The following is a 17,765-nucleotide window of genomic DNA, read 5'->3' on the forward strand; positions in this document are numbered from 1 at the left end:
TTTGTTTTAACTTTTTATTAAAACGCTTAGGATACAGATTGACTTTCTTTTGTAAATGACTGTTTTACTTTTCCTGAAATAGGACATATATGCACTCTGATAAAACAGAATGAAAAGCCTCAATTCATGGGAGTTCCAGTACAAAGCTCTGATACTGTCAGGAGCCAAGTTCCTCACAGCAGCTTCTTTCATCTATATTATTTCTGTGGGGCAAGAAATAGACTGCTGCCACTTGATTTTTCAATCCCGACTCTTTCTCCAGTGGCCAAAATAAACCACCTTCACAAAGAGCTGCCCTGTGTAGAATCCACAGTTTTCTAGCTTGCTAAAAAGTGATTAGGGACAATAAAAAAAAAAAAAAAAAAAAAAAACCCAGAAAACTAACACTGAAGCAATCATACCTCTCGTATCTCTGGATAGAGAAGTATGGGTTACCTTTAGCCAAAGAAAATTAAAAGTATGCAAGTTAACTACCTAGTTCATTCACTGTTAGCTAGATTTGTTCACTTAAGGCTTTAACCCCTTTCCAAACCAGCTATGCTTGCTAATAAATGAAAGGCATGCGCTTCCCAGCTTTATACTTCACCGAGCCTCTGCATTTGGTACCTAGCAGTGAAAAAGTATGCTTTCCGAACAGGTGAGTACTGAAGACTAACAATGGGAAATCCAACTAAAGAACGATACTCTCTCACCCCAGGAATACATTATCCACACCTTCCCCGCCCTCACATTACAAGCAACAATCCACTGAATTTAGTTCAGGCCTCTGCAAATACGCCTCGGCATTACAATTTTCAGTTTTGAGGAAGATACCTCTTATCTTTCATTAAAGGAAAAATGAATGAAGATATCCTCCCACATGAAGACCATCTCCTATCCCTTCAACCTTTACTACAAGGGTAAAATATTGGTTAAGATCATGAAAATCCAATTTCACACGTGGCATTAGGAAAATGGAATGCTATAAAAATAATCCTCATCACACTACTGGGGATGCTGAGGCTTTTATACCAGGTGCTTACTGACAAGTGATGCTGGCCCAAAAGAACAGCTCAACACAAAGTTCTTGGCTTAGAGTTTCCCCAGATTATTTCTGGACTGGAGAAAGGCAATTTCCTAACACCCCCCCCACCCCACCCCAAAAAATCTGGAAAAGCTACAGATGTTAACCTTTAACACCAAAAATAAGTTGATAACCAATAAAAAAAACAGAGCTCATGAAGAGTCCAATAAAGAAACCAAATTCTGAAAGTGGAAATTTTAAAGCCCAACGAGTGAATCTTTCCTAGATTCAAACAAATGCTACAATACCAGATTTTTAAGTTCTCAACTCACAGAATTAAGAGCCCTTAAGCTGTTAACTTCATCCTGTGTGACTCTCCTATCAGAAAAATTTCCCCTAGAATCTGCAAAAATGGCTGAGACACACCTGCAGTGTGTGACAACAAGGGATGTGTTCTCAAGTCTTTCATGAGGCAAAAGTCACTTTTTACAACTGAAAATGAAAAAGGTGCTAGAGGGAAATGAAATTTCACAACTGCATAAAAGTAAAGACTGGCTGAAATTTGTAACTTTATGAGTAAAAATAGTAACAATAACCCACTCTACAATTAACTCCTCCGCAGTCAACAATCTGCTATGCATGCTGGGATGAGGAATGACGGTAGCCCGAGACTGTGGGAACTGGCCTCAACTGCAAGGCCGGGGTTCTGCCCTTTCCTAGTGCTCTGTGCACAAGGTGGTGCCACCTACTACAAGGCAGTTAGGGAGACGGGCGCCTCTCTCACCAGCCTGCTGTTCATTTGACTGAGCTCTGGCCTCCAACGTGTATCTGTGCATAATTTTATGAAGTATCTAAATGCCATTCACTAGTTAAAAAAAAAAAAAAAGCAAACTCTGGACCAAGTAAATTGTGAACTCAAAAAGTTATTAGGAGGGTCACCAATTACACTAATAACACTTTCTTTAAAAAATAGAATCACTTTCTTTTGAAATCAACCACAGTGGTGAGACGTGTTTTTCTTTCCAGGTGCTCCATGATGGCACACAGCTCTACCCGGCAAATCCTGCCACTTCCAAGTCCTGGGGTGCTGACCTGCACCAGCACGTGGGGCAGCGTTACCTCCCAACAGTGTGGAGAAGAGCACATGTCACCACTGGGCGATGAGAGAGCTGACAGAGACTCTTGGCTTCTCAACGCCAGACATGGTCGGAGAGCTTTCCTTGTTCTATTAGAAAAGTTCATGAGGAAGCTGTGAATAGGATCAGTCCAGAGAAGTAAAACTCTTTTATTTTCACTGTCCAAACATCAGTCAATATACTGGGAGAGCCAACGGAAGCCCTCGCCATAGCCTTGCCTCTTGAGCACACTGCACATGAACACTTCCATGGGGCGGGCGTTCAGCTCCTTCAGGGTCACATTCCCCTAGGGGAGGCAAAATCAAGAAAGGTCCATTAGCGTCTCCATGTGGAAAAGCTTGAAAGGTGACAACAAAAATCACTTTCTCTGTCCCTCAAAAGCAAATCTGAGTAGGGATTAATTACAGAAATGTGGTTAAGGCCATTGGGGTTCGTGCTTTCAGGACAGATAAGCAGCACAGTCCTATTACCAGGCTCTCCCTCTCATTGTGAAGGGCCTTTGCTTTGAACACACCAACATGCATCTGGAAAGCTATGGCAGCAAACCAAGAAAAAGGCCACTGGGACCCACAGAACCAGCAGGCTCTTTCATGGACAAAAGAAGTCCAGGACTTCTTAGAAATAAGGACATCCTCATTAACACAAGCATTCAGAAATATAAACTAATGACAGGTTACATTAAGAGAATTAAAAATTCATGTGCATGTAAGAGGGAAAACTTAATTAAAGGAAGCATTTCTAGAAAGAACTAGATAACCAAGAAGAGGCAAGACTAAGGAGCCATGCAAAAAAGTCACGAAGTTAAAGATCCCAGAAAAGGGCATTTAAAAAAATTAAATATGCCAAAACCCCAAGCTCAAAAGACCAGGATTCCTGTAATTATGGCCGATCTAGATTTTTCTCTCCCAAGCATACTTTTCTGCAACAGCGTTCTCCTTCCTACTGGAAACAGCATAACCTACTGACCTGGAAGACTTGGGTTCTATTCCTGATTTCATCACTGACTTGCTGTGTAGACCTGAGCCAATAACTCTCAGAGTTTCCTCATCTTCAAAAAAAGGGTAACAGTCCTACCTCTTTCAGCAAGGAGCACTGAGGATAACCCAGTGCTCTGATTTCAATGCTTGGAAAGTGATATAAATGATCACTCTTCATAACCTGAAATTTCCAGTGGAAAAAAATTTCTGGCTAAGGAGGCTTTCAAAATTGATTTCTCAGAACTGGATTTGAAAGACAGTCAGAAAATTCTTAAAATGACAAGTTTGCTTTTTCTACCATTTCCTTCATCCTTATATACCCGAGGAAACTCTCATTAGAAAACAGTTAAAAAAAGAACACGCTCCTGCCTTCAGAGAGTCTACAAATCACCTCTAGTTAAACAAATACTAAGCCCAGTTACTTTTGAAAGACAAGTAAAATCTAGATAGCACAACATGAATGTTTCACAAGCTGTGAATTTCCATTATAATATGTCCCCTGAAGATTTTTCTCTTGCCTTTCCTGTGGTCTGTCCATAAAGCCCAAATATCTCACGGAGTTTTTCTTCACTGATTGCATCTGTTCTGTCAATTTTGTTACCCAAGATAAGGATTGGCACGTTGGATATTGTTTCATCAGTCATTAAAGCCTAAAGACAAGATAAAAAAATGAGTTGAATGAGGAATCTATAAAAGCCCACCAAATAATGAAAACAACTTTGACTTTCACTTGTCTATAAGGTATCAAATGTAAAGTGAAAATCTGACCATATTTATACCTGAGTGATTAACTAAAAGTTAATCTTGACATTATAGCCCCTAAAAATTACCTTGACGTTAGTTAGAAATCCCCTAACAGCTTCAAAACAATTATAATGTAAAGCTGTGTCTATTTGCAAGGCAGCAAAACTGCCCAACCTTAACTCTGAGCTAAATCACTCAGCCACAGGCCATCCTCAGCTCTCCCCTGAGCACTGTCCTAGAAGAACAAAGCTCTGGCTAGAGAGCCTCAAAGATGACTACCGGAGTCCCCAAATATCCACTAGATGCCCCACGTGTGCAAAGCACTATCTCCGACACTGAGAGGAAGACAAAAGGAAAGGTAAGACATATCCCTGGCTCAAGAAATCCTCACTCTATATTCATCTGTCAGCAAAGCAAGGCAAGTGGATGATTAAGTGTCGCAATGAATAGGAAGAGAATATAAATACTAAAAGACGTTCAGGAAAATAAAATGGCAATGTGGGCTTGAGGAAAGTCTTAGCAAAGATGTGGAAACTAAACTGGACTCTGAAGGAGGGGCAGGGTGTGGATAGGCAGAATCCAAAGAAGGAAGAATATAAGCAATGGCTTTACGGCAGGAAAAGAATTCAGGAAGCCGCATGGAGTATCACCTGGCTGGATTAAAGCATTTATGGTGACATGTGTTGACAGAATAAATGGGTTGGGAAGGGATGACAAGCATTATGGTGCCAGTCTGAGAAGTCAGCTACAATAGATCCCAAAGACCCCAAATCCAGAAATTATTAGATAGACTCTACACTTTTAGTACAATGAATTTGCAAATAGTATCTACCTGTGGTGCTCAGGTAAGGGATGATGATCTAGCCTAAGCTAGCAGCAGGTAATGAATAGTGCAGCAGGCATTCTGGAGAAAGAAGTGAAGAGACTGATATCTAAATGATAAGACAGACAACACAGGATTCGAAGCTGGCAGAGATTTCAAGCCTGAGAATCTATTTCACTGACAGGAAAAGCTAGGAAAGAAGAGCAGAGTTGAAGAGAAACCTACTTTGAACATCTCAAGTTCCAGGAAATGTTATACAAAATCAGAGTAAGAATGTCATTCATTCATTAAATACTAACAAAGTGCGTATTATGTGCCCGAGGCTTTACTAGGTACAGGGGTTTCACACAGAAATAAGACAAGGTCCCTAGCATCTAAGTTCACAGTCTGATGGGAGAGACCTAACAGAAAATCAGCAAAGACAACAGACACTGATAAGATGGAGAGTTTAACAGTCTGAGAGGTCAGAGAAGGCTTCCCAGAAGCAGTCATACCTGAACTCTGAAATCTCTTAAAAGGACATTTAGAAATTTACCAGCAAAATGGGGTAAGGGTCAGGTGAGAAAACCAGGCAGAGACAGTTACTTCTGCATACGCAAGGGAGAACAAGTTGTCATCTATGTTTGGAATGTAGTTCAAGGTAGGCAATAGAGAGAAAAGCTGAAGAAATAAACGAGGAAAGATCAAGAAAGATCTTATGTGCTAAGCAAAAGATCTGTGGATTTTATCCCCAAAGTGGTAAGAGATCTATTCAAGGATATTAAGTAGGGCAAAGAAGTCTGAATAAGTTCCTTCCAGAATTATAGTATTTGGCAGGGTGGTGGTGGAATCTACAGTAATTCACTGCATGTCCACGTAGATGAGGGAAAATGAACAGTTCCATTCTGGGAGAACAGAAATGGTAGGTAGAGTTTCTAATAAGTAGCACTATGTATGAGGCTGGAGCACAAGAGAGGTTTAAACAAGAGAAATCCATCTGGGGGTCACTGGCATGTGGGTTGCAGATGAAGGAATGGGAGAAGCCTGGACCAGCCTGGGAAAGCACCAAGATTTAAGGGCTAAGCAGGGGAACAGGTGCTTGTGAAAGACTCTGAGAAGTATCAGCTAGAGAGAAAGCACCAACACCAAGAATGTAAAGGGGAGTTTAGAGAGAGAATGACCAGTGCCAAGGGGTCAAGTAAGGGAAGGACTGCCCTGTAGGCGATTCTCCATGAAACTAGAGCTTCAACAAACATATTTAAACCTGAGAGGTTCAAATTGCCAGGAACAAAAATGCAGAGAGACAGTTGTAAATGAAAGAGAAAGAAGAGGCACAGGGTAACACAGTAGGCATTACAAAGGCAACATTACAGAAGTTATCAAGCCAAGAAAATGCAATGCTGAGAAAGGAAAAAACCTGAGGTGAGTCCTAGTTAGTATCAAACACTGCACGTGACTGAAACTGAAGACAGAACAGACTATTAAGATCTGACAAGTCACTCAGTGCAAGAGTGGGCAGGCACAACCTGAGAACACAGATTCAAAAACGCAAAGAACACTAATAGCCCCTTTCAGGTTTCAATATGCCAACCCTTCATAAACAGTAAACATATGTGATATGTGAAAGGGAAAGACATTAATTATGCTGGGAAAACAGGCATTAACTGAGGAGTGTCCTGAGCAAACTGCACAAAGAGTCACCCTATGACAGATATAAGCAAAGTTAATTTACTCGCGTTCGAGCCAAGTTTCCTCAGAGCATCGAAAAGCAATGTCTTAGATTTTAAAACACTTTCTTCCTGTAACTAGGACTTTTACCAAATGTTAACTGGAATGATTAAGTATTAGCACTACTGAGCTGTATTTCTTAAACAGAGGCCAAGAAAGGAAAAAAATATAAACATACATTAAGCTCAACTTTGGATTCCATGAGTCGAGGATGATCTGCACAGTCCACCAGAAAGACAATCCCATTAATTGCGGGGAGATAATTTTTCCAAACTCGACGGGCTAAAAGACAAAGTTTGCAGTTGCATCAATTTAAAAACATATACTGAAAATGAATAACCTAATGGTCTATAAACTAGACAAATCCTGGCCAGGTTTCAATAGCATTAGACCCTGTATAGATTCTCCAAGTCCTAGCCAGTATTAAGTCAGACAGAGGATATAAACTGATGGTCCATGAACTGAATCTGATGTTTTAAAATCTGAAAATCAGGGTTTTCTGCCTGACTTTCTGAAAAAGTGCAACATCTGGCAATCCCATGCCTATCTATCCACATGCTGGATGGATAATAATCAGCAGGAACTGAGTGGTGGCTACCCTTTTAGATGAGGTCTCAGTTCTTCAGTCTGAAAAAGTTACCACCACTCCCTACTTACTCCCAATTTCACTCACTTAAATGACCTACCTCACCCCTGGAGCCATTTTAGTTTGCAACCTCTGAGTTAAAATATCAGGATGCAAATTACTTTTCAATATAACTTTCGTCCCAAGTAACCAATGTGTTCCTAAGTAACCAACGTGTAAGCGTACTGACACATTCATCCACGCAGCCCATAGGGAGACTAGGCTTGACAGGTGGTTGAAGTTCCCAGGCCAATTACCTCAGTTTCCTTATTTAACCCAGTGTGCCCTATAAATTTTATTTTTTTGTTTATGACATGAAGTGATAATGGTCTGGGAAGTAATGCTTTAATTGTATTATAATTTCTAAGCCATTCGTTTCTGGTCCTTTCAATGGGATGATTAAGGAAGCATCTCTAGGTGTCTAAAATCATCAAACATTTAACAATGGTTACCTCTGAAGAGTGGGACTGGGAAGGGGAGGTCGGGGAATTTCACTTTTACCTCCCATATTTGAATACTGATTGTATACTGAATTTGTGACATTGAGCCTGGACTACTTGCATAAGTTAAAATTTTTTAAGTTATACCAAAAAAAAAAAAAGGAAACTTCCAAATGTATAGCATTTTAGTAATTTGTGTAAAATGGTGGCTAGGTTATTATGAAAAAGTGTTTCTGTTAAGTAAATTTTCCTCAAACAAAACTATGTACAGATTTTTCTTGACTAACAATGGGGTTATGTCCCGATAAATCGATTGTAAATTGAAAATCTCGTAAGTCGAAAATGCATTTAATACACCTACCAGAGCTTAGCCTAGCCTACCTTAAAAGTGCTCAGAACACTTACATCAGCCTATGGTTGGGCAAAATCATCTAACACAAAACCTATTTTATAATGTGTTGAATCTCTCACGTAATTTATTGAACATCGTACTGAAAGTGGAAAACAGAATGGTTGCATCGGTGCAGAATGGTTGTAAGTATATCAGTTGTTTACCCTCGGGATCACATGGCTGACTGGGAGCTGCCCCGCATGATGAGAGACTATGTATGGTACAATACTATACATGGTTAGCCTGGGAAAAGATCAAAATTCAAAATCTGAAGTACAGTTTCTACTAAATACGTATCACTTTTGCATCACCATAAAGTCAAAAAATCTTAAGTCGAACCATCATTAAGTTGGGGACCATCTGTACATAAACGCATTTCCCTTCTCTACCAAAACCTGAAAGCTAAATTTATCACACCAAATAATACACAATTCCCAGTTCAGGTGTCTAAAAACACCTACTCCTTCTGCATTCTCCAGATGGTCTCAGTTCAGCCTATAACCACGTTATCTCTGAATTTAAATTTGTAAGTAGTTACAAATACTTTTGAAAGAAGCAGAAAAGACACCATACACCCATCCCTACCCAAATGGAAATAATACAAGCTCATTACAGAAAAAAAGGAAGCAAGATAGTCTATAATCCTCCATCAATACACAGCCACTACTAATGTTTCTGTATATTTTCTTTCAATCTTCCTTCTGTATAGGTATTTTATGTGATGGTGAGCATACTACATAAATGATTTTGTAGGATGTAAATAATAAATGAATAAATGTAATTACATGTTAATGAAATCACTGACTATAAAATTATTTGGATCTCTTCTCAGCCTTCTAGCTAAAATTATCTGACTTTACATTTACAATTAACAATATTCTATTTTTTTAAACTATACTTAAAAAAAACTGTATTAGATTCAACCTAATAACATAATGCTCCAAAAGGAGACATCTCAACTCAATTTAATAACAAATGAGTAAACCTGACAGAATCTCAATAGGTTCTTTCTTCTACCTTCCCAGAATATTTATTCCCACATCTTAAATGTTTTACTCCTAAGCCTAGAGTCTTGCCAAATGTAAAGTGGGCATTGATCGGATAAAGATGCCCCATTCTGCATATCTCCAAAACACCTGACGAGAACTGGGAACCAAATGGAGAGCAAGAAGGCAGAAGAAAATGTTCCACCAACTGCCCCAAATGGGGAGAGTATACAAAACATCAATTCAGATCACGGTGGTCACAAATAGTCACTGTATTCTTTTTGCTTTTATTTTTACTTCTGACAAATTTAAAATTACTTACAAATAACTTAATTTCCGACATACTTTAACTCCATTGAATAACTGATACAAGAAAGACATGATTAAATTCAATATGTGATATTGTAATGGATCTTGCATAAGAGGAAAAATGCTATAAAGGAGATTATTAGAACAAATGACAAAAAAAGGGAATATACACTATAGAGTAGACAAATAAAGCTTTCTGGGTCTGATAATTGTTATGATTATATAAGGGAATATTCTTGTTATTAGGAAACATGCATTAAAGTATTTAAGGAGTAAAAGAACATGATGAACTCACAAAAGGGTCAAGAAAAATAAATATTAACGTGTATTACACAGAGAGGGAGACTAATAAACTTGGGCAACAGTTATAAAGGAGGGGAGTTCTCTGTATTATTTATGCAACTTTTGGCAAGTTTGAAATTACTTACAAATAATAAGTGAATAAAACAACTTCATTAAGTAAGATCTCAAGCAATTTAAAAGGTATATATGACACACTGCTTTAAAAAAGGGGAACAAAATGAACCAGAAGTCAACCACCCTTCCACTGAATCATCTCTTACCTTGCTCATGCCCACCAAGATCAAAAGTTGTAAAAGTCATTCCAGCAATTGTCAGCTCTTCTGATGCTGAAAAATAAAGGAAGGAAATAAACTTCTCCATCCAACAAGGCCCAACTACCAGTATTCTAATCCAATACAAATGCAAAACCTAATGAAGCTTTCACTATGTAAAGAAAAGGATACAAGGGTGAAAACACTCTTAAATAATTCTAAAAAGCCAAGTCTCTTTTCCTCCAAGGTGTTTGCTGCTCCTTAGAAGTAGATATGGGAGATGTGTCCCATTGCAGGACAAGTGAGAACAGATAGTGACAAAGTTCCAGAGGTTTAGATTTATGGGTGTTTGACCTGAGTGTGTCCTATAAGGAATTTTTTTCAAGTAAGCTGTCTTTTGGGGCTTCAGTTAATAACAGAACTGAATCAACTTGGGATTCATCCTACAGCCCTGACACTGACCCTCAAATATCAAAAGGTCACCGGGTATTTTCAAACCTACTCGGATGTAATGTTGGAACATGTTGGCCCAATCTGTCATCTTTGAGCATGTGTAGAAGAGTGGTTTTGCCTGCATTGTCCAAACCCAAGAATACAAGTTTTCCAGATTTCTTGTAGAGTCCTAAAAAAGAAAAAAAAAGTTAACTTAATGTGCTCTCTACACACCAAAGCCTACTTGTATCAACATTTAAATAGTTACAGGAAATACACATAGTTTGAAACCTATGATATATTTCAAGGAAATGGCTTTACCTAGGAACTGGAGCACACTGCTGAAGCCATTGTAGAGCCACTCAAAGATGAAAGACATTATTAATGCTTACTACCTGTATAAAATAGGAAAGCAGCAAACATTAGCTTTCTGAATGCTAGTATATTTCTGGAGAAGTTACTCTCAGTTGCTGGCCCTGATGCATGTTTACAGTCCCATGTTTTGGGGCATACGAAAACAAAGGATTGTGCACTCTGGAGGGAAGTCTCTGGGGTCCTCAGATCTGCACAAACTTCTGGTTTTCTAAGTTTTCAATCTATGATACTCAGAAGACTAGGAGTTAAAGATATACTTTCCTCTTTTACTGTGTGATTCACTCCTCCAGGCAGCTGCTCATTCGCATTCCCTAGATACACCACTGCTGTCTACCAGTTAGCAAAACTTCTAGGAAATCAGCCCCATCAATAATCTGGATCAAACTGTCACACTGATGCACTAAGTAGAAAATAAGAATAAAGGCATATTAACCTGAATGAAAAGCATATTAACCCATCCTTGCAAACAACTCTAAAAAACAAGGTTACCAAAATCCTACTGGCTGGCACAATTTGCACTGCTCCATTTACCAATGCTATCTCTTCTTAATATTTGTTTAACCCCTCTTATAATATGTATCTCAACTTAAAAAAAGATGATATCACTATAATGGAGAGCCATGAAGAGATAAGAGAATCCGATCATAATGTGAATAATCAAGACCTACCTAACCCATTTTACAAATATGGACTTTCTTAAAATAAGAATACTCATTCAGGACATAGAGGTAGGTTCCTAGACAAGTACATACCTCAATACTGATATTAACACCACTTTTTCTACCGTTTCCCATAAGCCTAGACAATACAGATGATGACCCGAAGCTCCTAAAAGGTCTACATACACTGGGGAATAAGCAAGAGGACCTCTGAATGTTAAGAGGGTAGGATCTAGAGCCAATGGTGGGTGTTAAGGTCTCTCAGAGTCAGCATGTCCTGATCACACTGAACTTCTGTCTCAATATCTCAGATTTGGTGCAGAAAAAAGAATGATCCCCCATTTTCACTCCTCTCCATCAGCAAGAACACCTGAACACAAGGTGGCCAACTGCTATCAAACAAATTGGCTTAAGTTTTGTTTTTTTAAAAAAGTAAACAGAAGTTTACTGTAAAAGGGTTAGCCACAAAAACCCACCTATATTCTTCATTCAAAGAATGCTAGATGAAGAAGAAATTGAAAAATGGAGACAGTATGTGTTAATTTTCTTTTTCATCCAATTGCTGCGTTTTTTTAAAATCAGCCCTGTGGCCTGACATGTAAACTTTAGGGACTGCTTTAGTGCTTATCTTCTATGGCTCTTACCATAGAAGGGCCAAATGAAGCTTGGGAGTTTGGGTGGGGTGGAGACTGAAGGAAAAAGCTTTTATAAAAAGATCCTAGGACTTCCCCAGTGGTCCAGTGGTTAAGACTCCGTACTTCCACTGCAGGGGCACGGGTTCAATCCCTGTTCAGGGAAATTCTGCATGCCGCGCAGTGCGGCCAAAAAAAAAAGGATACGAAATAAGGTTTTTTTCCCCTCTTCAGTAACATCAAAATATATTTTGGCAGAAAAACCAAATTTAGTATGTTAAATAATAGTTTTGTCTGGAAACTTTGTCTCTACTTTAAGAAGTCCAATGACTTAAGTATACTTAACAAAGTTCCTGTGCTTAAGTTTCCACTGTAGGTTAAGTAAAAGAACAATGTGCCTCTCCTCTGCAATCCCACCAAACCAGTCATCCTTCCCTATTTTCTCCATCTACCACTTGGAGAAGCAGGGCTCACCTTTAGAGAGCACCTCTCATTAAGGTCACTCCCAATGATTACGACTTTAAAACCCAACACTTATATATTCATTTATACTACACTGGTTTGCAGTCATTACTTTCTAGATAGTCTGTAAAGTTTTACTACATCATTTTAGAAGTATTCCCAACTAGATAAATTCTCCCAACGTGACAAGGGGAAAAGCCCATTTTAGGGAATTTTTCACAGTTAACTGAACTACTTTGACTTTCCAATTTATTTTCCCTTGACATCCCTGCTTTAAAAGTCCCATAATTCTTCCCTCCAAAATGATCTATGGAAAGTACTTGAAGAAACTCTTCAGGTGATGTTAAAAAATAATAAAGCCCCTTACTGGACCCAAAGAGTTGCACTGTATTGTTACCCAAAGTTAAGGAAATGTCTCTGATGGCTCCTCCATCCTTGAGATCTTAGGCTTTGTACCCCCTCGTGAGTAGTTTTTCAGTTTATACAGTGCCTGCACATATATCTCATTTCAGCCTCACACCAACCCTATGAGGTAGAAATCCTTAGCCTCATTTAACAAGACGAGGATGCTGATGGTCCTAGATTAGCTAGCTTAACCAAGACTGCTCAGCTGAAAAAGTAACAATGCCAGGACTTAAACCCTCCTCTTTTAATGCCAAAGCCAAAGCTCTTCCTGTTAATATCACATAAAATTCCAACGCAAATCACAAAACTGCTTTATAAAAACATAAAGCTTCGGGCTTCCCTGGTGGCGCAGTGGTTGAGAGTCTGCCTGCCAATGCAGGGGACGCGGGTTCGAGCCCTGGTCTGGGAGGATCCCACATGCCGCGGAGCAACTGGGCCCGTGAGCCACAGCTACTGAGCCTGCGCTTCTGGAGCCTGTGCTCCGCAACGAGAGAGGCCGCGATGGTGAGAGGCCCGCGCACCGCGATGAAGAGTGGCCCCTGCTTGCCGCAACTAGAGAAAGCCCTCGCACAGAAACTAAGACCCAACACAGCCAAAAATAAAAATAAATAAATTAATTAATTAAAAAAAAAAAATAAAGCTTCCTTTAACCACCAACTACACAGATGATAATCTACTGTTTTCTTCCTTACAACTCATCACAACTTCTGAATGATATGTTAATAACTAGCATTTTATTCCTTTTCTATCCTTGATCCACTTTACCACCTTATGGCACCTTATGGCAAATTAGACTACAATCTAAGGGCTCTAACTACCAACAAAAGCACTGCCAACGTACTTAAAACTAACATTTGCAAATTTCAGGACTGACTGATTCAAATAAATAAAAAGGAGGAGCACTAGACTGACAATTAACCAATAAAAAATCTATGCATCACTTCTTATACATACTCATTACTTCTTATTCATGCTCAGAGCAACTTGAAGACACCGTTTCAGACAGATCTGGGGGTAGCAAGCCGCTGGTTTTTAGCTAAGAAACTCTGCTTGGCTGCAGGGTAAACGTCAAAGGTCAGCCCCATTGCAAAGCTCTGTAAAGCCCCCTGTCACAACCTAAGCAGATGCACCGCGGTAAAGGAGAAAAGACGAGAACAAGGAAGAATACTAACAGAGATTTTTTTCCATGCACTGAAGAGAGAGGGGAAAAAGGGGGAAGTGGAAAAAGAAAACACGGGGTTCGACCCAGGACAGCAGCAGATGATAACACACAGCTGAAGTGGGGGTGGGGAGAGCCCTGGACTAGGAGCCAGGAGATCTGGTTCGAACGCTCACACTTGCTATCTGCGGGGCCTTGGGCAATTCACTGTGCCTCAACGAGCCTTAGTCCCCGAATCTGTAAAAAAAAACAAAAAACAAAAAGGATAATCATCAAGGACTTCAATCCACCCCACCGAGGGCTGAGGCTCATCTGAGACAGGGGATGTGAAGCCGATTCGTAAACCGGAGCGCACGGTACCGACAGGAAAACTGTTATCCTGCAGCTGCAAGACCCCCGAGCGGAATGCTATGGACCCGATACCCGAGAGGCCGGCAGGGGACCGAGCAGACCCGGCCAAGCCGGCCCGTCCCCGCCCAGAATGAGTCCCGCGGCCCCACGGAACCGCCTGCGTGTCACTTCCCCCCCACAAACCCGCCTGCGCCGGCCTCCGCCCCGACCGTCTCCACCGGCCACCCCATCCCCTCCGGCCCCGGCTCCCTCCTTCGCCGCGGCCCCCGACTCACGGCCTAAGGAGCTCCTCCGGCGGCGGCAGGAGGCTTGGACCCTCCCTCAGAGAACAGAGCCCAGAAGCACCCGGGACCGCCACCTACTCGCCGGATATACGTCACACCCCCTCCCCCGGGACTTCCGGGCGCGTGCTCGCCCCCGCCCCTTCGCAGCGTCACGGCGCTCTGACACCCGGTGCCGCCCTACCAGCGACTGGGACCGCGGAGGGGCGGGCCTCAGGCGAGACGAAGGCTCTCGGGGGCGGGCCCGACTTGGCCCCGTCTCCTTCCGTAGGGAGTGCTGGATCCGCGAGACGTGGCAGCGCCAAGGCACGGAGGGTGGGGGCATCATCCTGGAGTCTCGCGGGGGACCTAGACGGCTTCAAATCCGACCGAGTGCGTTCCCAGACGCTGGGGGAAAATCAGAAGTGGCGACCAGCAGGTAGGTGGGTTCTCGGAAGGAAGAGTTGACCTCAGAGCCCTCGACCTAAGATGGATCCCAGCGAGCTTCTGCGTTAAATCGCAGTTCCCTGGGATAGCCTGTTTTCTAGAAGAACAGCTAATATTCATTGAGTACTTATGTTCCAGTGCACTGAGTACTTTGCAGGCCTCATTTCATTTGACCCTTTCATTACGGCCCTGTGAAGCAGATACTATTGTTATCCCCAGTTTACAAATGAGAGAACCAAAGTTCAGAATACTGTGGTAACAAAGCCCGAGTTCATACCCTAGGAAGTGGCAAATCACTTCCAAACCAAATCATTGGTTCCTTCACCTGCATTTTCTCATTTAATTCTGAGGACAGCCCTCTGAGATTGGTATTATTACTCCGATTTTACAGATAAGAAAACTGAGTCAAATGGAAAGATGAATGATGCTTTTGGATGGGAAGACTCAGTATCATAAAGATCTCAATTTTCTGTAAGTAAAATTACAAATTTAACATGATTCCTATAAAAGAACTAATAGGGTTAATTATTATGTGTGTGTTTTTATTACAATTTGTTTCCTCTGACAGGTTATGAGACAAACACCCCGTTTACTTGAGTTTTAAAAGGGTATTTCCTTTGCCCCACTTGAATGACCAATAAAGACGTAAGTCCAGTTGGCAAAGTGAAAGGGGAGTGTTATGTGTGTGTTTTTTAAACTACCCTGTTTGTTCCTAAAATTCAAATGGAAAAATAAACAAGAATAGTCACAAAACAGGCTCTGAAGAAGAAGAACAACGAGAGGGATCTAGCACTATCAGATATTAAAACATTATAGATCCTCAGTAATTAAAACAGTTTGGTACTAGTGCACAAAAAGGCACACAAACCAATGAAACGAAGTACAGATATAAACTCAAATACATGCAGAAATAAAATTAAAGTGGCACCTGGGTAGGGGGAGGGATAAACTGGGAGATTGGGATTGACATATACACACTACTATATATAAAATAGATAACTAATAAGGACCTACTGTATAGCACAGGGAACTCTACTCAATACTCTGTAATGACCTATATGGGAATAGAATCTAAAAAAGAGAGGATACATGTGTATATATAACTGATTCACTTTGCTGTACAGCAGAAACTAACACAGCATTGTAAATCAACTATATTCCAATAAAAGTTAATTTTATTTATTTTTTTATTTTTTGCCCATGCTGCGTGGCATGTGGGATCCTAGTTCCCCAGCCAGGGATCGAAGGTGCGCCCCCTGCATCGGAAGCAAGGTGTCTTAACCACTGGACCACCGGCGAAGTCCCCAAAAGTTAATTTTAAACAATAAAATTTTAAAAAGATAAAATGGCACCTGGCAACTCCAACAGTACTCAGAGGGGGCTGGATGGGCAAGCTCACCACCTTCCCCCTCCTTTCATCCTGTGAGTCTTCTGCATTGAGTGTGAATCCCGCCCAGACACATTTGAAAGGGGTCGGGCTATGTTTTGAGGCCTCTCACCAGCTTTGACTAAACCAGGGGAACTATGTCCAGAGGGCTTGGAACCCCGGTGTGCACACTTGGAGGCACAAGTTGGCCCCGTTGCAAGTTAATGGTGCAAGTTAATGCGTTGGACTACCGGGCCTTGTTAGAAGCCTGGCTGTAAGGTAAGAGGCTTCCAAACCACAAGGATGATTTGGGGGACTCAGGAGGAAGGAGGGAGCACATAGGCAGATTCTCAGGAGAGCTGCAAACTTCACTTACCAGCTGGGCAGCCTTGGTCAAGTTGACAAATGCCCCAAACCACAGTGTACCCACCTCTAAAATGGGTGAAAGAGGCATTGTTGTGCACGTAAGCAATTTTTTCAGAGTACGTTTTCAAGAAGTGTTTCAATTATGTGCTTAAATAATAAAAGGGTTGGGACAGTTGGGTTGTCAAGAAAACGTAAAAGTTGAATTTATAAGTCACATGCCACATCAAGTAAGTTCCAAATGATTCAAAGATATATATGTTTAAAAATGACACCCTAAAAGTACTAGAAAAGTAGAAAAAAAGCATGGATGAATTCCTTATAATCCTGGAATAGAGAAGGCCTTTCTGGCTATGATTGAAAATCCAGTAGCCATAAAAGAAAAGATTGATAGATTTAACCACAGAAAAATAAAAATATTTTATATGGCAAAACAGCAGTAGTGATGACACCGTAAACTCAAGACAGATGACAAGAAAAAATATGTGTAATCACATCATAGGCAAGTGAAAAATTAATATGAAAAAGACTGTTGTTAAAAAAAATAGACAAGGAGAGAGTCAGATGATTATCAGGAAAGGAAATACATGGCTCTTTATCATAATAAACTCAGAAATATAATAGATACAGAAAATAACAAAAGTTAATAAATTTAAAGCTCACTGAGATACCATTTTCACCCATCAGGTTGGCAAAAGTCGACCTGTTTATTGGTGGCGAGGCTGTTGTAGAGAGTAGTCAAGGAAGGCCCCACCAAGGTGCCATTTGGACAGGACCTGAAGGACATCTGGGGGTAAAATGTTCCAGGCTGACAGCACAGCATGTGCAGAGGCCTCAAGGAGGAGTGTTCATGGCAGGTTCCAGGAACAGCTGGGAGGCCAGCATAGCCAGGCAGGGTGAAAAGGGAAGTAGTAGCAGGAAGTGAGGTGGGAAAGGTGTGGGGTAGGTGGTTAAGAATTGGGAAGGTTCTGAGACTTTACCTAATGAGTTAGCCAGGCACGCTTCCATGGATACTGGCAAACACGAGACTCCTGGGGCAGAGACAAAGGATTTTATCAAGCAAAGCATGAGCTTCATGTTTGTGTATTTTGCACTTGCCCCCCGACAAGTCCTCTGGGGTGATGCAGAGCAGCCCAGGTGGATGCTGCCCATAGAGTGG

General features: G+C 41.0%; 1 protein-coding gene, 1 long non-coding RNA gene and 1 other non-coding gene across 6 annotated transcripts; 1 reads left to right on the top strand and 2 right to left on the bottom strand.

Annotated features, from left to right (window-relative positions):
* SAR1A (secretion associated Ras related GTPase 1A) lies at positions 1-14,556 on the bottom strand. Of its 4 annotated transcripts, XM_068547732.1 has the most exons (8): positions 14,446-14,556; positions 13,996-14,056; positions 10,449-10,522; positions 10,198-10,317; positions 9,705-9,770; positions 6,569-6,672; positions 3,635-3,766; positions 1-2,425 (listed from the first exon to the last, which is right to left on the bottom strand). In XM_068547732.1, the coding sequence occupies exons 3-8, from the start codon at positions 10,504-10,506 to the stop codon at positions 2,309-2,311; spliced, it is 597 nt and encodes a 198-aa protein (XP_068403833.1). In that variant the 5' UTR covers positions 10,507-10,522; positions 13,996-14,056; positions 14,446-14,556; the 3' UTR covers positions 1-2,308. The 4 variants fall into 4 exon arrangements, with proteins under 4 accessions (XP_068403833.1, XP_068403834.1, XP_068403835.1 ...); XM_068547733.1 differs by lacking the exon at positions 13,996-14,056; XM_068547734.1 differs by lacking the exons at positions 13,996-14,056; positions 14,446-14,556 and adding an exon at positions 13,933-13,951.
* A 163-nt stretch (positions 14,557-14,719) lies between these two features.
* On the top strand, positions 14,720-15,546 carry LOC137767091 (uncharacterized). The gene is made up of 3 exons (XR_011074477.1): positions 14,720-14,869; positions 15,269-15,348; positions 15,446-15,546. It is a non-coding gene; the product is annotated as an uncharacterized lncRNA (long non-coding RNA).
* Positions 15,428-15,554, bottom strand: LOC137767938 (small nucleolar RNA SNORA27). Its single transcript, XR_011074624.1, has one exon. It is a non-coding gene; the product is annotated as a small nucleolar RNA SNORA27 (small nucleolar RNA).
* Positions 15,555-17,765: the final 2,211 nt, after the last annotated feature.

This window comes from Eschrichtius robustus, chromosome 7 (genome assembly GCF_028021215.1).
Source record: "Eschrichtius robustus isolate mEscRob2 chromosome 7, mEscRob2.pri, whole genome shotgun sequence".
In the NCBI taxonomy this organism is placed as follows: Eukaryota; Metazoa; Chordata; class Mammalia; order Artiodactyla; family Eschrichtiidae; genus Eschrichtius; species Eschrichtius robustus.

Excerpts from the sequence above, each read along its gene's own strand:
- SAR1A (XM_068547733.1), bottom strand. The coding sequence starts at position 10,506 with ATGTCTTTCATCTTTGAGTGGCTCTACAATGGCTTCAGCAGTGTGCTC. Across the intron at positions 10,318-10,448 it reads CAGTGTGCTCCAGTTCCTAG|GACTCTACAAGAAATCTGGA; the intron begins GTAAAGCCATTT and ends TTTCTTTTTTAG. Across the intron at positions 9,771-10,197 it reads TGTTCCAACATTACATCCGA|CATCAGAAGAGCTGACAATT; the intron begins GTAGGTTTGAAA and ends TTTATTTTTCAG.